The sequence below is a fragment of the Mauremys mutica genome, chromosome 7, assembly GCF_020497125.1.
Source record: "Mauremys mutica isolate MM-2020 ecotype Southern chromosome 7, ASM2049712v1, whole genome shotgun sequence".
Taxonomy (NCBI): domain Eukaryota; kingdom Metazoa; phylum Chordata; order Testudines; family Geoemydidae; genus Mauremys; species Mauremys mutica.
In genome coordinates, this window is record NC_059078.1 from 63747545 (window position 1) to 63771655 (window position 24111).

The window sequence follows — 24111 nt, forward strand, 5'->3', positions numbered from 1 at the left end:
CACCATCAAACCACTCCCCTCAGCTCCCACCAAGATCCTGAGGACTTCCCCACCCCATCATTCTAAGTGTATCTCCACCTCTCCCTGCCCAGCATTCCCTCTGTCATGCTGCAAATGATAATGTAAAAAAATCTGATCTTACTGTTGAAAGCAAAGATTACTTGCAGGGTTTGAGTTTTATGTAGGTCATAGAATAAACCTGTTCCATACCTGGAGGTCTTGGTTTTAATTGCTTGTATAGTTCTATGGCTTTTTGTTCACTGCAAAAAGAAGAAATCACTTCATACATGTATTCAGACACACAGAGGAACTGATCATCTAATATTCAAGAGTAAAAAGACTTCATATTCAAGTCTTTATTAAGACGGAGACAATTTTTAAATGTTACTAATAGATACCCTGCCCCTTCAACATTAGGAATCCATGTCAATTCATTCCATGATAGAAGTCCACATTTCCTAAAAAGCTGTCCCCTTTTCTTCATGATTCTGTATTTACCTTGTGGTTATTCAGACTAAATAGCATTAATTCTATGCTTTCTTCAATTATTTTGAAGATATTATTTATTATTTCTATAAAATCTACCAGGATTTTGTTCCTATATAACATTTAAACATTGAAAGTTTGATTTTAGTAACTTTGTTAGCTTTTCTTCTGTAAACTGCCTGACAAATTCCCCATTTGCACTCATGTTTCCTTGCTTGCTCTCAGTTCCATGGTGGACGTTTGGGAAGAGTATGAGGAAGAGATCACCAAAAAGGTACATTTCTTTCTCCCTTTAAAGTAAGTTTTGCTACTCTGCATAGCTCCAATAACTCAAAAGCAGCTACATGTGGAAGCTTCCAACTCCATGACAAATCCTCACTTTCCTATTTCAAAAAGTTCAGCATAATCTTTCACAGCAGATTAATTTCTCCCATCACCCAGACCATTCATAAACCTGGAACCTCCCATTCCCTGGCCAGCTTGCCCACCTACCCTTACTCACCCCCAGAGGAGTTTCAAGGGAATCACATATTCCAGTCAAATGTCCTGTGCTTTGTCCCAATAATAATATATGTATAGAGCACTCTCCTCCATAAAAATGCTGGGGTCGCTGAGCAACCATAACAGAATTTTCTTGTTAACTACCAGAATATACCCCAACTTCAACAAAATTAGACAGGGTGGGTAAACAAACAGTAAGAAAAAAAACAGAACAGCAGGAGTAATTTAAAAACACCTCTGGAAAAAAAAGTTTTTGGTATTTTTTGAATGGGGAGATGAAATGGACAGAGTTCAGGAAGGAGAGAAGTCCACACTGCGGGGACCACCACAGCCAAGGCTCGACCGCAGGCCTACTTCAGGCATGATGGTAGAATCCCTAGACACCAGGTGGTGTGGGTGAGCCAATCCCATTCAGAGCTTTATAAACCAGTAAAGATAACTGACTGAATCTGCCACTTAATAGGCAGCTAATGTAAAGAACACAGTGCAGGCTGAATATGCTCACAACAGCTCAAACTCGCAAGCTGTCATGTGACTGAATCTGAATGAGCTGCAAGTGATGCATCAGCCTTGGTGGTAGCCCCACAAGAGGGAATTACAACAGCTGATTTATCAAGATCACAAGGGCTTACGCAGCCATTGCCAGTTTGTCATGAGTTAAATGAGGACAAAACCTGTGCAAATGTGCATAGCTGAAAACCACATGTCCAAACCACATCCAACACATGAATAGAGCATGGTCAAAAACGACACCATGATAATGCACCTGAGCTCTCAGAGCACTGGAAATAGCTAAGAGACCGCCTTCCTCTTGGCACCCCCAACCAGACAGCAGACCACTACACTGCACCTGTAATGTAGGGGGAGGAGAGCTTATTAGTATTCAACTCCCTCAATTAAGTTTTAGATGCTGTGCAAACAGGTCTGAAGATCCAGCAGTCTCTCTTGTGCCCTAATCCCAGTCTGGTGCTTGTTGGTGTGCACTGGTAATTGAAAAATAAATACACAGAGGAGAGAAAATCTGAGACAAGGATGGAGAGAAAATCCCCACCCCATCATACCCCCATCTGCTTCTCACCCCTGCCAGCCCCCAACTGCCAAGAGACCAGGCACCCAGCCTGCTCCTCACTCCCTATAACCCCCAACCTCTAAGGGGCCAAGCACTCAACCTGCTCCTCACTCCCCTCCTCCCTCACTCACCAAGGGACCAGGCACCCCGTTTGCTCCTCACCCCCCAACAAGGAAGGGGTATAGTAGAACCTGATATGCAATCCCCCTGCAACTGAAGAAGTAACCTGGTTTGGTATGTTTTCAGACACTTGTGAGCCAAGAATGGCTGTTCCTATGGAAGCGTTGTGACACCATGGTGATGGGTGTTAATATGAAACACTCAGATAAAAAAGGACCGTACTTCAGAGCAGCATTTGCCACCTTTGGTACAGGATCACATGCTGTCACTTCCAGTTGGATTGGATGTCACACAGTAACTGGGACAACAGTCCTGTAGATCTAGGTCTCTCACTGTGGCAAGTCCTGTTTTACAGTTACCAGCGGGAAAAGCATTTGTATTACGGGAGTGCCCAGAGGCCCTAGCCAAAACTGAGGCCCCTTTGTGCTAGGTATAGACAGTCCCTACCCTGAAGACCTCACAATGTCAAAAGGCACAGTGTAGGAGGAAGGAAAGATTATTATCCTCATTTAACAGATGTGGAAGCCTGAAATTCAGCAGATCAGTGACTTGTCCGAAGTCATACAGGGAATCTGACACAGCTGGGGGAAAAAATGAGATCTCCTGTGCCTCTGTCCAGTGCCTTAGCCACAAGATCATCCTTTCTTCTCATTTCCTGGCTCTAAACATTCACTTGCTCTCTAGCTGTTGTTTACGTGATAATTGGTTACATACTCAGCAGCACATTTTTTTCCTTATCTGTCTCTAATAGGCTTCCTCCACCCACTCTGAACCCCAATTCCAAGCCAGCAATTTCACGATACAAGTTGCTCATCAACATATCAGGCAGCAGGCTGAAGCCTTGATCAGGCCTGTGGCACTGCTGGAGACTGCACATCAAGCTTCGGACCCACTACCACTATCAGTGAGTATCCAGCACCCCTCATCCTGCCCCCGTTGCCTGCTTTCACTCCAAAGTAAATATACTGAAATGTGTGCACTTACTCTGAATTGACAGCAGTGTAGCTTAAAGCAGATATGGCCCCAGAATGCCCAGGATGGACAGTGTGTAGGGAATCATTCAGGGATGCACAGTGAATAAAGCAGAGATCAGGAAGACACCTACCTCGGTTAGCACACATTCACTGAGCACTGTATAATACAGAGTTTCTTTGGAAATAACAGATCCAGTAACTACAGACTATATGGTTATACATATGCACAAAGGGACAAAGTTAAGATTGCATGTGCAAACTTTACGTTGGCACTTCCTAACTTGAGTGCTTCACTTTGCAACCCCAATGTTCTTTTAAAGTAGGCTGTAAATGGAATATAACTAACGATTTTCAAGAGTTTTTTTTTAAATATTATTATTGCTCCAAAACCACATCTGAAACACTTAATGATGTTTGAGAAAATATTGTCATTTTCAGACAACAATGGCTCAATGAAGTTTCTTGGGGCTGAAAACAAAGCAAGAAAAATCTTAGCTCTCTCAAGCACGCAGTTTTGGCATATAATTCTAAAGCACTGAAGGAAACACACACACACACACACTTTTCCCTCCCCTCCCCACTTACTTTCACCTCTTCAAAATGGAGAATTTAAAAATATATATATAAATAAAAATAAAACCTGTTACAATGTAAAATTATTTCAACAAGTATGAGAGAATAGCTCTTTTCCTTACAGACTCTCCATGACATCTCCCTGGCGCCTTGCATATGGACTCCGCTGCAGTTCCACAATCTCTGTGTGCAGAGCCATAATCTGTTCATCTAGGTATCCAATATCTCCAGCCTAATGAGAAAAAAATAAAACTCGCCATAGATCTCAAGTTTTTACTGGAAAGTGATAGTCCATGTATTAAGCAATTTCAGGAGCAGAAATACTTAAAAATCAACACAAAGATTCTCCAAGTTACTTTGTTCAATAGACAAGTGAACCTGAGTGGAATTAACAACATTCTGAAAGTGGGAGTCTTGCTGTCATTGAGGGACAATAATCATTCATTAGGATCAACTAGTTGCTGCTATATAGTTCTACGGAAATCAGACCAATTTTCACACAACGTACAATACCCTCAACAACCTTAGATAGACACAGACAATACAAACAAACAGCAAACATATCTTCTTATAACAAAGGATTCCTCTAGAGTCAGCATTGTTGGGTTAACCACAGCCACAAGACCACAGAATCTGCAGATAGTCTCAATTTTGGTGCTGAAACTGCTCCTATATGTAAGCTGTGGAACTGTATTACAGTCCAAGTTGAGATGCTTCCATAACTTGAAAACTTTAAAAGCTATAAATAGATAAACTATGTACCTGAATAGGAAAATGCCACTGTAGTGATTCCTCTGTTAGGAGAAGACAAACTTGTGGTAAGTCCAAATGGTCTGTTCTCACACGTAGAAGGAATCTACTAGTTTGGAGTCATGATTGATAGGTTAACATACTGCTACTCCTCAAGTCGGGGGTATGGAAGAGACCAGGATGAGATGAGGAAATACAGTAGGGAGAATAGCAGACTGAAGGACTCAGACCAAATACAGCATTGGAAGAAGGTGTTGTACCTCCATGCATCTGATCAATGTACACTCTGATTGTCAGAGATCTGCAATTCTTCTCATAAGAGGTTCTATTTCTTTCTACCCAGGTTGTGGAATCAAACTGAGTTGACCATGCTCTGAGACTAGTAGATGTTCAGATTTTTTTCCTAATGCTTTTAGGATAGCTGAACTGAGTCATCAGGAGATGGTACATTTTGAATCTTTTAAGTCTTTGATTTTGCCAGCAAGGATATGAATTAGATATCTGAATTCCAGATGGACTGTGTCCTAATCAAATGGAATTGGATTGTTCTGCTGACATCCAGGTGATTGCATCTGTTTCCTTGGAAATGTATGACGTTAAGGCCATAAGAAAGGAAACGTGTCCCCTGACAGAGATGATACAGAGCAACTACACTAGTTCAAGAAACCTGGAAGTAGCTCCAAGAAGTACTCTGGGTGAAAAAACCCTGAGGACAAAATAGAAATGTCACTTATCCTTCTAAGAGAAACAAGTGGAGTTTGACAAGACAACCTTAACTTCTTAATTCTTAAGAAAAAGAATCCAGGTGGAGGCAGCACTTGGATCAAAGCACTGCTCCATCTTCAGGGTGTTCAATGCAGGAACATGTAACAGAGTGCTGAGACTAAGCCCTATGAGTCAAGCCACCCAATATGACCCAAAGACAAGTTCTGTTAGATGCTGACTTGGCATTAAAGCTATCCTGAGAGTGCACTGATTAGAAGACTTCCTGTATAGCTATAGACAGAGAAGGTAATATCCACCAATTACTCTGGGAGATGGACCTCGAGGTCCAAGTCATCAAACTAAATCTGCCAGGACCCAGACACTGGACATAGCAATAGCATACCTAGGCTGGTGGGGAAAAAACACCAAGGAAACACATCGGCATCCTCCTTGAGTCAGGAGAACCAGAGGAAACACTAGATGTAGCATTTTCTAATCGTTCTGGACACTTGAACAAAGAATGGTCAACAGGGGAAGCTGTAGTAAAGAGCATAATTTAGCTAGTGTGCTGGCAGCAGCAACAAGTACACATTTCCTGTGTCATGCAAGCACAACGATCAAGAGGGAATCCTCCGCATCTCATGGACATCCAGAAAAATCAGAGGTAGGACCTTAAACCCCCCTACCCAGAGGAACAGGATTATGGATGACAGAACCTGAAGCCTTTAAACTGAGCCTTTCCTAACTGGCCCCTGATAGAAAAAAAGGTTGAGCAATTTGTGGAAAGGGACGGGACTCTATATAACATCCCACTTCCACAAGACACACTTTATTTAAAAAAATAAAACGCAAAGTGTTAGGCAACACTAATATAGGAATCACCTCTACCATCTGACTGCACTATGTAAAAGCTGCTTCAATATATTTATCTGACTGGCCCACAACTACTTCTAGAACACATGAAGTGATGCTTCATTGTTTTGGAGAAAAAAAAAAGTAGAATTCCAAGGCAAAAACAACATTGTGGTGGAGTAAAGGTTTCATAGATGTTAAGGCTAGAAGGGACCATTAGATCATCCAGTCTGAGCTCCTGCACAGCACAGACCTGAAAACAGACCAGTAATTCCTGCATTAAACCCACATCTCATAGTTGAGCTGGAGCTTATCTTCTAGAAAGAGCCATCCAATCTTGATTTAAAAACGTAACATCTTTAAATTCAAAGTGGAGGAACTGGATAAACTCCATCCCAGAATACTAGAGCAACTGGGACACAACATTACAAATTCAGCAGCAAGGATTTTTAATAAATCTAGTAAATTGATAGCAATACCATATAGACTGGAGAATATCAAAAGTAGTTTAAGAAAAGGAAAAAAGGTTCCAGGCAACTACAGACCTGTTAGTCTGATTTCAATAGCAGGCAAGACTTGGGCAAAAACTTTAACGAAAGGATTAAAGACATGAAGGTAAATGGAAAATAGGACAAAATGCAACATGGGTTTACAAAAGACTAACCAGATATCTTTCTTAGGTAAGATAAATGATTGTCTAGACCAGGAAAACACAGTCAATCAAATCTACCTGGATTTCAGGTAAAGCATTTGATACAGTTCCCCATGGGAAATTAGTGGAATTTGAGAATATGACCTGGCTAAAAGGGATATGACAATGGGTTGTGCCTGGAGGGAAGTTATTAGTGGAGTCTCCCAACTATCAGTCTTGGGACAGTTCTTATTTAATATTTTAATCAGTGATCTAGGGACAAAAAGTAGGAATGTACTAATGAAATTCACTGTTGACACAAAGTTGGGAGGCATCAACACAGCGGAGGAATGAAATATTATCCAGTAAGAACTGAATAACCTAGAGGATTGGAGTAATAGAAATGGGATGACATGTAATAGTACAGCATGCAAGGTCATGTACTTAGGGGCTAAAAACAAGAATTTCTGCTATAAACTGGGAGCTCATAGTTGGTAATGACAGAGGAGAAAGACCTGGGTGTACTGATCACTACAGGATGACTATAAGCCACAAATGTACCAAGGCCACAAAAAAGAAAGGCGATCCTAGGACGTATAAGGTGATGTATTTCCAGCAGAGATAGGGAAGTATTAATACCATTATACAAGGAATCTGGAATATTGTATACATTTCTGGTCACCCATTTTCAAGAAAGATGAATTAAGACTGCAAGAGGTAGAGTGTAAGGCTGTGAGGATGATCAGGGGAATGGAGAGACTCTCTTATGAGAGGAGACAAAGAGCTTGGCTTTCCTTAGTCTAGCAAAATGAAGGCTGGGAAGGGATCTGATTGCTCTCTATAAACACATGAGGGGAGTAAACACCAGGGAGGGAGAAGAGCTATTTAAGCTAAAGGACTATGTTAGCACAAGAGCAAAGGGCGATAAACTGGCCATAAGTAAATTTAGGCTCAGCTGGTGAATGGTTCTAGACTGACCTGAATGGACTGTGCTTTAACCTTTATTTCTCTTTGCTAATCTAAGGACTTCCAACACGGCGTTCCAATTGACTAATAAATCCTACGTTGTTGTATGCCAGGTAGTTGTAGCCATGTCGGTCCCAGGATATTAGAGAGATAACGTAGGTAAGGTAATATCTTTTACTGGACTGAGAAAAAGATATTACCTCACCCACCACATCTCTAATAAATCCTACTCTGTTTTGAAAACACTGTTTAGGGTGTCACTGGAAATACTGGCTAGGGTGCATTAGTCCCTGAAGAGCGTACAAGTCTCTACCAGGAGTCTTTCTCAGTTGGACTTGCTGACCAGAATTCATGGTGTGAAGCAGGAATGCTGGAGCCTCCAGTCAAGGATGCAGTGAGTCTCCATTGTCTTCCTTGAAGGAAGAATGAGACCCCTTGAGGGTCTGGCCATACCAAGGGGGTTCCTCCAAGAGACTGTTCAAAAGCTAAGGATGTAGCACCAAACCTGTGCATCCGTGACACTTACCAAGGGTTGTGGTGGATTTGCCATCTCCAGAAATTTTAAAATCAAGATTAGATTTTTTTCTAAAAGAGATGCTCTAGCTCAAACAGGAGTTAATTCAGGGAAGTCCTGTGCCCTGTGTTACACAGGAGGTCAGACTAGATGATCACAGTGGTCCCTTCTGGCCTTGGAAGCTACAAACTGCATCATAAGAGATGCTTCCATAATGAGAAGTGAGCTTTAGAAAGAGGATGTCAAAATGGATGGTTTAGGTATTTCAATTACTCTGATGTCAAGACAAGTTTAAAATAAAGGGGTAAGATGTTAAGTGATTGGTTCCCTGTCAAGCTTGGTAAACCAAAAATATCTGTGTGGGGGATGGGAGTGGGAACAACTACAAAATCTCATTTACTCCCAAATCACCTCACTCTAGAAATGAATAATAGTTTTCCATGATCTTGTGTTTCTAATATGGACTCTAAGAAGACAATAGAAAGAGTACAATGGAGACATAAATTGTTACATTTGAATAACATGGTGACAGTTGGATTGTTTCTTGAGGAAGATCCTCTGGCTGAAACAGTAATTTTGTTATTGCTACTTTGCTCAGTACATGAAGCATCTTGAACAGCTGCTTCAGCTATGGCACACACTATAGCTTAAGTTTATTAAGTCACGATTTAACATTTATTTAAGTGAATGTATTTCATCAGACTCAATGATTCAGTTCCTTTAAAAATGCTATAATTGCCTGAGAGAATCCCTTGAGTTTTCTACACCATACACAGGTCCTGTGGTTGCATAAGTTATTCCTCAGTAACACTTCAGAGGCGAAACTGACCCAAATGCAAAAATTTTCAGTATCTCAGCCTGCCAAGTCCCCCTCCCCCAGACATCAAGCATCCTTCTTTCACTCCCATACCTCAGCACACTGGATAGCCTTTACTTCCATTTCCTTCCAGGCTTTGAGCATCTTTTCTGAGGCTTAAAAGAAATGGAGTCTGATTAATAAACAAAAAAGCACAGATATTACATGAATTGGGAACGAACCTAGATAAATGCAGATAGAAATTTTAGAAATGGGTGCCTAAAGAAACACACTGAAGTCCATAGTTAGGTACCTAAATAAGTGTCCTGAACTTCAAGAATACTGAGAACCCAAACAGCTTGCAATGGCTTCTGTTATCTTGAGTTCAGCCACTTTTTGAAAATCAAGCCTATGAACTTCATCTCATAACTTTAGGTTCCCACTTTTGGAAATTTTTGTGGCCTGTATAACACAGGCCAAAGAACTTCATCCAGTTATTCCAGCATCAAACATATCTTCTGGTTGAGCTAGAGCAGGTCTCTTAAAAAGAGACATCCCATTTTGATTCTAAGACTCCAAATGATGGAGACTTCACCACATCCCTATGTCAGTTGTAACTACATTTAATCACACTCACTATTAAAAAGAGCTCAACCAGAAGTTATGAACTTGAGGCAGGAACCTTTGGATGAGGTTCTCTGGTCTGTGTCAAACAGTAGGTCAGGACTAGATGATCAGAATAGTCCCTTCTGGCCTTAACATCTATTAATCTAAAATGCAGGTAACAACACTTTTCTACCTCATAGGATTGTTGTGAGAATAAATACATTAGAGACAGCAAAGCACTCAGATACTATGGTAATGGAGAACATATACAGATAGATTTCCAAAAAAAAAAAAAAAAAAAAAAACACGTGCCACCAGAATGGCAAAAGTGAGAAATGATCAGCAAAACTACACTATGTATAAAGTTGTCAACAATGCCAATTGCCCATTGCTTCAAATGTAAAAAACTTTATGCGAAGGGGGCAAGGGAGTCTTGCTTCCTTCAGTGAATTCAAACTTTGGAATGGGCAGGAACTCCAGAGAAGGAAATGAACATGTGGCAGATTTTTTAAGTTTTTAAGATTTCTGTAAGTTGTTCTTCGAGATGTGTTCCACATATCCATTCCACTTTAGACTGTGCATGCCCAAAACGCCAAAGTCAAAGAGTCTTTCCCAATGCAGTACCCATCAGGGTGGCACTTGAATCCTCCATATGCTTTTGCTCCCAGGCCAAAGTATAAAAGGCAGAGCTGCCCTGATCCCCCTTCAGTTCCTTCACACCAGAATCCAGAATGAATAGATTCTGATTGACAGGGGAAGGAGGGCAGGTCATGGAATGAACATGTGCCACACATCTTGACGATTAAGAGGACAGGTTCCGGAAAGTACAAACTGAGGTTTGAGAAGGAAATGAACTGAGATAAAGGCAGCTCAACACAATAGCAACTAGATTTTTTAGAGGCCTAGCAGAGCATGCTTAGAACAGCTTCCTGGCTACCCCCTCAACTCACTCTTCACTTCAGGTTTGTTCTCCTCCCAATACGAGTCTCCCCTATCTTAAAAAAAATTTAGTCCTTTGTTTAACTGCCTTTCTGAACCCAAGATCCCACACCTCACACACTAACTCTTCAATCCAGCTGTCACCCTTTCTGTTCCATGGAAGCTGCTCACACCAAACCTCTAACAACCTCTTCCAGGTCAAATCTCAGGGCTTGTATATCAGTCTTCCTCCTTGACCTTTGGATAGCTTCTTACACCACTGACCACTCCCTAATTTCTTTTAACTCTTTTCCAATGACTTTCATAGCTCTATTCTCTCAGGGTCCTCCTCCTGCTTCTCTGACCGCTCCTATAGCAGGCTCTTAACCCACCCTCTTGATTGGCACAATCATTGATACCCATTATGTCCTATCTAGGAGCACATATCTAACAAGCATGGCTTCAACCACCACCATCATTGCTGATGACTCACAAATCTACCTCCATCCAACCCAGCATCTCATCCTGTCTCTGATATCTCTTCATGGATTATGTCCTGTTCGCAGATTAAACACAACTTGGAAAAAATTGATCTTTTAATCATTCCCTCAAGCCCTCTCTCCCTTCTTTTTCCCATATCTGTTGACACCATGACTATCCTATCAGGCATTCAGGTGGCATTTCTTTGACTCAACCCTTTCTATGGCTACACATACCAACCATGTATAAATCTTGTTGTTTCTCCATATGTAACAGCCTATCCTCTGTTTATGCCACCAAAATGCTCATCCATGGTTTCATTATTTCCCGTTCTGACTACTGCAACCTTTCTGGCCTTGATTACGGCAGACTTACGTATTCAAATCTATTCAAATTGCTGATGCTACATACACCTTTGTGGCTTGTTACTGACCCACATTAACCTCTTGCTCTTCCTTCACTTTGCATCAAGCACCAGCCATCTTGTCTTCACCTTTAAGGTCCTTGACAACTTAGTCCTGCCCTACCTAGCTGCTCTACTAGTTCATTGCAATGTTCACCCCACTTTCACTCTGCTAACATTCTCAACTTCCCTCCCCACCAGCCATCTTCTCCCACAGCTTTTTTACCTAGGAAAATTCCACAACTAAATTCATAGAGCCACGCCCTTCCCATATCGCCTAGAAATGCCTCTTTAGGGTATGCTCACCATGATGCCTACAAAACCCTACCATGACAAAGCATGCGCAGAAATGGGACTGTCCTTCTGTTTCTTCCTTTTCCTACTTCCTTTTCCTACTCCCTTATTCTCACCAACTCCCTCACTTCTGCCATTCATAGATTCCAAGGACAGAAGGGATCATTGTGATCATCTACTTGGACCTGCTGTATAACACAGACCATAGAAGCTTCCAAAAATAATTCTTAAAGCCTGTCTTTTAGCAAAATATCCAATCTTGATTTAAAAATAGTCAGTGATAGAGAATCCACCACAACCTTGGGTAAATACGTCCAATGGTTAATTACCCTCACTATTAAAAATTTATGCCTTATTTCCAGTCTGAATTTGACTAGCTTCAACTTCCAGCCATTGGATCATTTTATACCTTTCTCTGGCTAGACTGAAGATCTCATTATTAAGTATCTGTTCCCTGTATAGGTACTTAGCAACTGCAATCAAGTCACTCCTTAACCTTCTTTTTATTAAGTTAAATAGACTATGCTCCTTGAGTCTATCACTCTAAGACAGTGATCCTCAAACTTTTGTACTGGTGACCCCCTTTCACACAGCAAGTCCCTGAGTGCGACCCCCCTTATAAATTAAAAACACTTTTTAATATATTTACCACCATTATAAATGTCGGAGGCAAAGCGGGGTTTGGGGTGGAGGCTGACAGCTCACGACCCCCCCCATATAATAACCTCACAACCCCCTGAGGGGTCCCGACCCCCAGTTTGAGAACCCCTGCTCTAAGATATGTTTTCAATGCTTTTAAATCAATCATTCTCAGGGCTCTTCTCTGAACCCTCTCCAATTGTTCAATACCTTTCTTGAACCATGGACACTAGAACTGGATGCAGCATTCCAGGGCCAAATACAGCCTTAAAATCTTCTCTACTCCAACTCAAGATGTCCATTTACACATCTCAGGATCGCATTAGCCCTTGTGTCCACAGCATCACACTGGGAACTCATGTTCAGCTGATTATCCACCTCTCTCACCAAATCTTTTTCAGAGTCACTGGTTCCCAGGATAGAGTCCTTCATCCCATAAGCATTGCCTACATTCTTTGTTCCTAAATGTACAGGGAGTCCTTGGACTTACGATGCCTGACTTATGTCGGACGCCACTTATGACACTTTTCAATTGACTGCTCCTTTTGCCCCTCTGACGATTGTTTCACCCTTATGAGGAAAGCTGGCAGGGAGAACAGCACACATCACATGCTGAGCCTCAGCCAATCACTGGTTTCACTGTTCAAGCTTTCTCATTGGCTCCCAACCCCAGGCTCAGCCAATCAAAAACTAGCAGCAAGGCCTCCTGGCAACAAGCTACCTTGGATGTGGAAGACAATCAGACAAGCAACTGCAAGGGTCCCCCTTCCAGCTCCATTCATTATAACAGCTGCTACATGGAAATTTACAAGGAGAAGAGGAGAACATCTATCCAAACTTCCTTGGACACTTGCTTTAAGATTGCAGAAAAGACTGCAGAGAAGCCCCCAGCCAAGAGCCCTTCAAAAAGTTCTGGGAAGTCAAAGCATATGTGAATATATGTTTATTTGAATGCTGTTTACCAAATAAATACATTGACATTGCTACGTTAAGTCATCTATAATTCATTTAGTACAAAAATCTGGGTCCTTGTGGTAAAAATAGCGTATCAAGCCTTGGTTCAGGAACTAATCCCCCCTTTATACCATTGATTCCTATGGGAAAAGCGGTCTCAACTTGCAACGTTTCAACTTACAACGCAATTCTGAGGAATGAACTGGGTCCTAAGTCCGAGGACTCCCTGCATACATTTAGCCATATTAAAACATATATTATTTGCCTATGCCCAGCTTACAAAGAGATCCAGATCACTCTGTATCAGTAACCTCCTCTTCATTATCTACCACTCGCTCAATCTGTGTCTCATTTGCAAACTTTGTTTGCAGTGGTGTTGCAGCAGTATTGGTCCCAAGATATGAGAAACACAAGGAAGGACATGTCTTGTATCAGACCAAAATCTGTTGGTGGAAGGTACAAACTTTGAGCTACACAAGTTCTTCAGGATTGAAGAACCCAGACCTGAAGAAGAGCTCTGTGTAACACAAAAGCTTGTCCCTTCCACCAACAGAATTAGGTCCAATAAAAGACATCACTCACCTACCTTGTCTATCTGCAAACTTTATTAGTGATGATTTTGTGTTTTCTTCCAGGTCTTAGGTCCCCTGACCTCTGTCCCCAATTAAAAAAAAAAAAAAAAAAACACTAGCAAAACTGTACTGATCCTCCAATAAGTTCATTTGCTTGTATGAGAGTCTTCATCCTCAAACCTCTATCTGAATCTTTTACATTACAAGTTATCTGCAGCAGGAACTGTCTACCCACCATGACCTTCATTGGGGCCTTCAACTATTCCAAAAATACTTACATATTCCATAAGCCATCTGGTCACTGTATCTCTCCAGATCAAGATGAATACTCTGATGAAAGAATTCCAGCTTTGCTTTCAGTTGCTGAGATGCGGACACCATATTGTTTTTCATTTTGGTTAAGTTGGCATTATATCGAAGAAGACTCAACCTAAACAATAATTGCAAACAGGGCCTGTTAAAATTAATACAACTGGAATTCTGTGAGTTAGTAACAAAGAATGAACTGCTATGGAGATATGTAAAATGGGGAGAATAATTCTTCCTCTCCCCCCTCCATTTTAGTTGTCTTGGCTATTTAGACAGTGAGCTCTCCATGGCCGGGACTGACTGGGTATGTGTTTGTACAGCACCAAGCAACACAGGGGAATGGTCATGACTGGGGCCTCCCGGTGCTACCATAATACCAGTAATAAGACAGACCATCTATCCCTGCATATGCAAACTACTCTGAACGGTCTGTATTGGTACTACACCTCTACCTCGATGTAACGCGACCTGATATAACACGAATTTGGATATAAGGCGGTAAAGCCGTGCTCCGGGGGGGGGGTTTGGCTGCGCACTCCAGTGGATCAAAGCAAGTTTTATATAATGCAGTTTCACCTATAATGCAGATTAAGATTTTCTGGCTCCTGAGGACAACGTTATATCAAGGCAGAGGTGTATTATATTGGTCACAGAGCAACCATCATAGTTAAACTTGCAAAAGCTATCTTTATCATCCTCTGCTGTCTGTTCCTGGAATATGAAGAATTATTTTTGAAAATCCCTTTTAGCTTTTTCTGGCTTATGAACATCTGAAGCACAGTCTTCCCCACTGAAAATTCTACAGCTACCATTTTCCAACATACAAGATACTTGTGTTATTTCATAGAACTGAACTTTGAAACTTTAAATTTAGCCTGTGAAGGTACCCCTCAATGAGAAGTACTGTTTTGCTACATTCAATAAAACTGAATAAATATAATGGAGCTGCTAGTCGTGATTCCACAGTTAAGGCTGAGTTGAGTTTTGCACATAAGGTGGAGATTCGACCACTCTGGTGAACGAAGAAGAATGCAGCGTACCATCACCAAACTTACAGCATGTACTCTGAACACAGAATTTTCTGAGCATTTGCAGGTAAATCCATTAGTTTAGGAGTTAAAAATTTGAATTCTGAAGTGGGTTCTAAGGTAATTACCTTGTGTTCCAAACAGTCTTCGGGTAACAGAAACTTCCAATTTACCATATAGTAAACACTCACTGAAATCTTGGGCACAGGCTACATTTGAATGCTTTTTTTAAATGGACTAATGGTCTTTGTGACACCAAGAAGAAAAAAAAAATCTAATGTGTCTTTAAAAATCAGTTTACTTTAAACTAATCTGGAACTACAACTGCTATCATGCACTAATCTTTTCTTTTAAAGGTTAACTTTAACTTGGCATTTCCTGGGCTTGTTAATGTTTGTTTTGGGGACAATTACATCATTGGGGCAACTTATTTTACTCAAAATTACTAATTTGAGCTGAACCTTAAGTCCAGCTCAATGCAGTTTTTATCTAGGATACAATTGTGTTTGATGGAAAATACACCTTTGAAAATGTTCAGCATCTTCTGCTATGATTTATGACCTAATGAAAAACACAAAGCACTCCTTCTGACCAAATAGTCTTGATCACTAGCCATTTGAATTCTCAATCTACACTTATTGCTAAAATGCATTTGCAAGAATAAAACTACAGCCACCATAAACCCAGACCAGCTGCAATAAGCAACACTACAGAAACAGCCTCTAGCTTATTGATTTTTAAAGTTGAAGTTGCTTTTACTGATGTAAATATTAATATATAGAAGCACTGAATTTTTACAAATTAGGACAAGTTCTCATCTGGTTTACAATTTAAGTTTATGGACAAAAAGAACAAAGCACTTCAAAAGAGTGGGTATCCAAGAATCCTTTAATTCATAGAGCTTTCAGTTCAAACATCTTTCATGTACACATCTCTCTTCCTGGTCTACTGAATTTGCACCAACTTACATTGCAGCTCTCTGCCCTTGGAATAGCCGGCTGTAATCTTCTTTTAGCCCAGTCACATAGTGCACGGCTTCTGCCCACACTTTACGCAGCTGTGAAATTGGCAACTGGATTTTGCTGTCCTGTACTGCACACAAGAGAAAAAGAAAACTGTATAAATGAAGTTTCCTGGAATATTTGTAAGAGGCTAACATTGCATTTCTGTACCACTGCCAGTATTATTTTTCAGATTGCAAGACTCTTTTAGCTACAAAAATAATCTATTTCAAGAGAATAATAAAGTAACGGGTGAAGATCCAGTCAGACTCATTAAAAAATTACAAAACATCAGAATTAAGACATTTCTAACTCAGACAAATTATCACTGATTTCTAATATACTCCTAATGGTGAGAACAGCTAGGCAGGGACACACAGGATTTTGATCTTTTGTCAGTCTCAACTGGCCCATACTGGGCTCTGGAATCAATGAATTTCCCTGCTTAGAGGTGCGCCCTGGAGAATGCCTCCTCTATGGGCACACTCCCAAGTCTTTAGATAAGCTCAACCTCTTCACCTTCTTTGATGACTCAGGTACCAAGTCCTGTGTACAATGCCTCCTCTTTGGTACCAGCGACACCAATCTGCCTCTCAGTACTAATAACGCTGGAGATGCACTGCTAACTGATGCCAAGGCACTTGGTACCTGGACCAAGGTAGATGGTTCAGACAATGTAGCACCAATCCCAGCAGCAGGTATGTAAGTCTGGCTGCCCTGTTCTTCTTGGAGTAGCACTTAAAGCCCTTACGAATGCTACATTTGTCGCTCATGTGAGCCTCCCCCAAGCACTTAAGGGAACTGGGATGAGGGTCACTGTTAGGCAGTGCCTTACTACAGGAGTGGCAGGACTTGAAAACCAGAGAGCTTGGCATATCTCCAGTACTAGGGCTGGTACCCAGACTGGGTGCCAGATCCACAAAACCAACAAAGCCAGTTTTTTTTTAAAAACTACATTTACTAACCAACCTACACTAACTGTACAAAAACTTACAAATGGGCACTATTTACATGCTTGACAAAAAGACTTGCAGAAGCAAGAAAAGGGAATGCCAACAACCATCATGGTCAGCAGGAAGGAACTGAGGAGGGTCAGGGTGACTCTGCCCTGTTTGTCTGTGTACCGTGCACAAGGCACAGAGGGAGCTTGTGCTGCCTCAATGAGTACCATTGGGAGAAAACTCTGACAATTGTGCCCTGGCGCACTCACTCCCCTACAGTGGATGGACATGTGCAACCACACACAGAAGAACTGCTATTTGTCAGTCATATCCCATGCACATCTATAGTGCTGTACACATAATTCCAGAAAAAGCACTACATTTGAAGAACACTAATGTTGCACAGTTGAGCACTCAACAGTTAGGAGATGCCAAAGTTAAGGTTGCATGTATAACCTTAGTCCTTGTGTGCATGCCACGTAACAATACAATCTATTACACCCCAAAGAGGAACAGGAGGAAAAAGAGGTTCTGGAATCTAATTCCCTCCCCTCCCCCCATCATCTTGGTCAATAAGGCATGGGCAAAGGTGTCCACTCCCACCCAGCTGTATTACCAAAGGCTGTAATGGAACACTTGGGGACTAAGAGGTGATAGTTGGAGACATGGTCAGGTAACACAGGCCTTTTCCCTAATTTATATGATTCCATAGCAGTCTGCTCCCACAGGAACTCACACTACAGAGTTTTTGGCCACACCGGTTGTGATTCTATTTGGATGGGATTTATTTACTGACAGTGGAGACGGACCGTGTTCCCTCAATGCTCAGGGATTTTAATATAAATCTTTAAAGAGCTTTAAGAGAAAATATCTCAGACACTCTGTAGATGCAGATTTTTAAAGCAAGACAAATTTGGGTATTAAACTAGTTGAAGGGCATTCAGGTTCAAAGTCTATTGGAATACACTTACCAATGTAATTTACACAGTCAGACAGACTTCTGGAAGCAAAGGGTCCTTCATACACAATTTTGCTTTTATCGAACAAATAAACCATGTAACTGTCCCAGCCTCTCTGATGAGGAAAAGAAAGATTATAAACAAATAATCCCAAACACAAACTGTCATCAAAAGGACTTCAACACATCTCACCAATCCAACGGTTTGGTGCTATGCAATTTTTTTGAACTAGTTAGAGGAGATGCTGATCTCAGATACAACCATCATTTTGTACACTGAGAGCTGATGAGGGCTCAGCACTTTGGTGAATCGTGCTATTCTATTTAGGTCCTTAAACAAGGACTAAGGATCTTAACATTAAGCACCATTAAGGCCCCTGGCCTCAGAAGGATAAACACATGAAGCACAGCTTAGGTTCAGACCCCACACACAAGCCCAAGATTGGATTCTTTTGAATAGCAGTGTCCTTTGGGGCTGCATCTTTGCCCCCCACACCCTCTCATTTTCCACAGCAGAAAGTATATAGGGCAGGGTGGCAGCAACCCATGCTCTGTTCCTTTGCCAATAAAAAAAATCTCATGAATAGGACTTCCATCATCAGGAATGTTGAGAAGATGTAGAATCTGTGTGGGTAACTACAGTCACTGTAGGGCAAGTAACCATATTTTCTTCTTCAAGTATTTGCCCACACCAGTTCCTCTCTTCATGATTAGCAATCAATCATCTGAAAGCCAGAAGGTGGGTGAGGGGATATCTACTTGAACAGTGATTGTAAGATTGCCCTACATCCACCTTGGAAGCTTGCACAAGAGAATGCCGGGAGATAAAAGTGCAGACTGAATTCCATGCCACTGCTCTACAGTGTCTCCGTTTCAGAAATACGTAAGGCAGGCCACAGAGGCTTCCTGGGCACAGCTGGAGTGAGCTCTAACTTGTCCAAGTGTGTCTTTATTGGCTAGGGGATAGCAGGTCTTGACACAGTTCAAGACCCACTTAGTCTCTGTGAAGATTCTGATTGAGCCTTAACCCTCGCAGAAAACACCATGAAAAGTCTAGTCGTACATCTTTGGTTTGGTTCTGTTCAAATAAAAGGATAACATCCTAACATCAGGAGTGTGAAGTCTCTTTGCTCAGGGAGGAGTGAGGTTTCAGAAGGAAAACCAGAAAGTGAATAGATTGGTTGGTGTGACAGTTGGACACTAACTTAGGCAGACATATCAGGTGAGCCCTGAGGAAGACTGTCCCTGAGGAAAATCATACATGGAGGTCTTGCCCTGAGAGCTTGAATCTCCCCTATCCTCCTAGCTGATATGATGGCTATCAAGAAGGCAATGTTCATTGACAGATGGTAAAGAGAATGCACAGCCAGAAACTCAAACAGAGAGGGTCCATCCATCTGTCAGTACCATGCTGAGGTTTGAGGGGGAAACATGAGCCCCTTAAAATTTTTTGATGCCATAGGGCAGGGGTGGCCAAACTTACTGACCCTCCGAGCTGCATACAATAATCTTCAGAAGTTCAAGAGCTGCAAGACATGCACTATCTGCCCCGAAGGACGGTGTATGCCAGGGTGCAGGGCTTCTGCCCCAATACCCCCTGTGAAGCTAAAGCCCAGAAATCCCTCTTCCACAAGGCAGAAGCCCCTAGCCCCACCACAAGACAGAAGCCCCGAGCTCTCCTCCCCGCCAGTCTGGTAAATGAAGAATGGACAGGGAGAGGGTGGCTCCGCGAGCCGCGCTTTAACTGTAAAAGAGCCACATGCAGCTCACAAGCCGTGGTTTGGCCATATCTGCCATAGGGGATGAGAAAACAGTGTGACCTTGAATATGGGGATGACTAACAGATATCACTGCTAGGTGTAGCTATACCAAGCTTAACAAAGAGTAAATAGTCCAAAAGACAAGGTTACTCACCTTGTGCAGTAACTGAGGTTCTTTGAGATGTGTCCCCGTGTGTGCTCCACTTCAGGTGGTGGTGCGTCCTGGCACCGATCGGAGATTTTGCTAGCAATGTCTGGTTGGGGCACGTATGCACAGTAGCTGTCCCGTGGTGGTGCTGACGCCTCTTCTGACATGCACACGCCTCAACACCCTTAGTTCCTTCTCTACTGTGGAGCAGCTGATTGTTACTCCAAAGTAGCGGGGAGGAGGATCGGTAATGGAGCACCCACAGGGACACATGTCTCAAAGAACCTCAGTTACTGCACAAGGTGAGTAACCTCTTCTTCATCCAGTGGTGTCCCTGTGGGTGCTCCACTTCAGATGAACGTAGAGCAGTGCCCTCATGCGGATGGAAGGGGCTTCGGAGTTGATTGTGTAGCTGCTGCTAGGACTGTGCAGCCTAATTTAGCATCTGTGCTCGAGCTAAGTGTGATTGCGTAACAATTGGTGAAAGTGTGGATGCCCATGCGTATGTCAAGGATGGGCCCATTGTGCAGAAATGCTGTAGAAGTTGCTACAGCCCTTGTCGAGTGTGTTCTGATGCGCTTTGCAGCTTCAGTGTTACGTAAGGATTTGCACAAATGGATGCAGTTTGATATCCGCTTAGATAGTCTTGTGTTGATATAGCTGTGCCTTTCGACCTTTCCTTTGTTGATACGAACAGTCTGGGGGACTTACGAAAGGTCTTTGTCCTGTCTAGGTAAAAGGCCATGGCACGCCATACATCTTATGTGTGTAATGCTGCCTCTTGTGGGTTGTTGTATGGTTTAGGGTGGAAAGTGAGTAGGGAATTGGCTGGTTAAAGTGGAATGAGAATGATATTTTGGGCGAGTCCTCAGTGTCACTTTTTCCTTGTGGAACATTGTGTATGGGGGGCGTGAGCCATGAGTGCCCCAATCTTGCTCACTCATCGTGCTGACGTGATGAATATTAAGAATGCTACTTTCATTGATAAATGGAGCACAAAACAAGATGCCAAGGGTTTGAATGGTTTTCTAGTTAAGGATTTGAGCACTAGGTTTAAGACCCATGCCAGAGAGAGTTCACAGATGTCCGGGTACATGTTTTGTAGCCTCATTACGAATCTCTTTGTAATCGGGTGGGTGAATACTGAGGTCCCTTCTACCTGCTGGTGAAAGGTGGTTATTGCCGCGAGGTGGACTTCGATCAAGTTTGTAGCCAGTCCTGATTTCTTTAACGATAGCAGGTACTCCAGGATCAATGGGAGTGGGGCCTGGTTTGCTGATATTTGTTTGTTTTGGCACCAAATGGAAAATCTCTTCCATTTTTGGAGATAAGTATGTCGTGTATTTTGTTTCCTGCTATTAACCAGTACTACTTGTACTTGATCAGAACAGGTTAATTCGTCCCCTTGGAGCCATGAAGGAGCCCCACACTCAGGAGAAATTTCCCTGGATTGGGACAGAGGACTTGTCTGTTGTCCTGTGAGAGGAGATCGTGTCGTCGAGAGATATTGAATGTAGTGCATATCGCCATGTGATTCAGGTAAGTGAACCAAGTCTGTCTGGGCCATGTTGGCACTATGAGGATTATCTTGGACCTGTCAGTTCGTATTTTGTGACTCTGGAGATTAGAGGAATTGGAGGGAAGCATATAGGAGCAGGGCGTTCCATTTTATCAGGAACACATCTCCCAGTGATTGCGTGCCCTGTCCTGTTCATGAGCAGAATCCTGGGCATTTCTTGTTTGCTCATGTGACAAATAGGTCTATGGATGGATTTCTCCACCTCCAAAAGATGTGTTGTGTTATTTCATCTAGTTCCCATTCGTGTTCTGGTGAGAACTATCTGCTTAGTGTGTCCGCCACTATATTCAGGCAGCCTGGTAGTTATGAAGCTGTTATAGTGATATTGTGCTTTTTGCACCAGTTCCATAACTTTAGAGCTTCCACACATAACATGCCCTAGTAGTTGTAAGCAAGTGCGTGCATGCACCCATGAGCTGTGTGAGACCATTGATATAAAGGAGGTCATCTCTGTAAAGCACAGCTCTAGAAGGGATGCTCTGGCCGTGAGTGAGTCCAGGCGAGCATCTATGAATTCCAGTTGTTGTACTGGAGTGAGGGTGGATTTCTTTCCGTTGATTTGTAGCCCCAGGGAGTGGAAGAGGGAGATGCTTAGTTGAACACCTCTTTCTGTTCTGTCTTTGTGGAGCCCTTGATTAGGCAGTCGTCTAAGTAAGGGAATAGGAGTATCCCTTGTCTGCGTAAGTGCACTGCTACTACCGCCAGTGTTTTGGTGAACACTCTTGGTGCTGTCTATAGGCTGAATGGTAGGACTCTGTATTGGAAGTGTTCTTGTCCTACTGTGAACTTTATGAAACGTCTTTATGAAGAGCCAGGTGGATTTTAATGTGAAAGTATGCATCTTGTAGGTCAAGGGCTGTGAACCAGTCCCCTTCTTCCAGTGTAGGGATGATTGAGTTCAGGGTGACCATTTTGAATCTGTGGGCACGGAAAAATTTGTTGTTTTCTCTCAGGTCTCCACCCCCTATATTTCTTTTGAGCCAGAAAGTAATGGGAATAAAATCCCTTCCCAGTGTGTTGTGTTAGGACTAGTTCCACCACCCCTATTTGCAGAAGGTGATGCACCTCTTGTCTCAATAGATGCTCGTGGGAAGAGTCCCTGAAGGAGGTGGGTAGTTGGGATAGATGTAAAAGGGATGGTATTGCCTGTTAGAATTAGTTCTAAAACCCACTGATCAGATGTGATCGAGATCCAGTTGATGTAAAATGGCCTTAGTCAGTGCCCAAAGAGTTGGCTGTTGTCTGCTGACGCTGGTGTTATTGGGAGTTCATGCAGACCCCTGACCAATACTTCAAAATTGCGGTTTGTTTGGTGGTGGCTGAGATGCTGAATTCCGAGGTTGGTTCTATTGGCATATTTGTAGTCTACTTCTTTGTCCCCTTGCTTCGTATGGTCTCTGCTGTCACTGAGACATATTATCTCTGTTTCTGTGGTATGGCTGATAATGCCTCCTGTTTGGGTTTGTGTATAGCCCTAATGTTCTGACGGTCGCCCTGGAGTCTTTCATGGAGTGGAGAACTTTGTCAGTTTTGGACAAAAATAGTTTGTCTCTGTTGAAGGGCAAGTCTTCCACTTTGCGTTGCAGTTATCTGAAGAATAGCAGGTGTTTCGTTAAAGCTGACACTGCAATAGCTCCATTGCCCAGATAGAGTCTGTTCCATTTGGCTCTATGTGTCAGCCTGATCGAGGGTTTCCTATTGTGATGGAGAATGTCTTGCATTGCAGCAAAGCAGTTTCTTTTCATAACCAGCAACCAGGTGATTGGGTCCAGACAGTATCCAGGTGGCCAGGAGGGACATCAGGTCCAGATGAAGAATCCATTCATTGCTCTGAGAGAGACCAGGTTTAGCAGGTCCAACAGGGTGACGGACCATTAAATGGACAGGGTCACCAGGTCTGAGAACCAAAACTACCTGACCCATGCTGGTGCTATCATGACAACTCAACTCTGGACCCTGCCTTAACTCCTTCAGCACTGTGGGTATTGTGGCAATAAGAGAAAAGATATACATCAGGCTGGGGGCCCAGGAGAACAGATACCTGATACCAAACCCGGGCACAAGCCTCCTTTGGAACAGAACTGTTTGCACCTGGCATTAAGGCTCATCACAAAAAGATCCACCTATGGGAGCCCCCATTTCTGAAAGACCTCCAGGAGGGCCTCAGTTTTAAGAGACCATCTGTGGCTCCCCAGGAAGTCCCTGCTGAGGCAATCTCTTGGAAACCTAGGAGATGAAGGACCACTAGTGCAACATGATTCTTGAGGCACCAGTGAGAGTCACATAGCTTCCTGACAAAGGGGAAAGGATCTGGCTCCCCCTTTCCGATTTACACAATGCATTGCTGTGGTGTTGTCTGCAAGTACGTGTATCGTCAGATCCTTGACTGGGGCAGGCAGGCTTTGTAAGCCAATCTGATAGCTCTGAGTTCCAGGGTGTTTATGTGCAGAACAGCCTGTAGAGAGGCCAATGTCCCTGAGTTTTCAGACAGTCTGTGTGTGCTCCCCACCCAGCAATGAAGGCATCCGTGATCAATCTTTATTGGTAGTGTCTGTGAAAAGGCTATTCTGCTGCCTACTTGATT

General features: G+C 42.6%; 1 protein-coding gene across 1 annotated transcript in view; it reads right to left on the reverse strand.

The window, feature by feature from the left end:
- CHUK (component of inhibitor of nuclear factor kappa B kinase complex) overlaps positions 1-24111 on the reverse strand; it is a 76611-nt gene that overhangs the window by 25899 nt on the left and 26601 nt on the right. The window contains exons 11-16 of the mRNA XM_045024789.1: positions 18054-18156; positions 16109-16232; positions 14082-14233; positions 9052-9113; positions 3846-3955; positions 211-260 (exon numbers count right to left, since the gene is read on the reverse strand). Of these exons, the coding sequence (XP_044880724.1) occupies positions 211-260; positions 3846-3955; positions 9052-9113; positions 14082-14233; positions 16109-16232; positions 18054-18156 (601 nt within the window). The remainder of the gene's footprint in view (positions 1-210; positions 261-3845; positions 3956-9051; positions 9114-14081; positions 14234-16108; positions 16233-18053; positions 18157-24111) is intronic.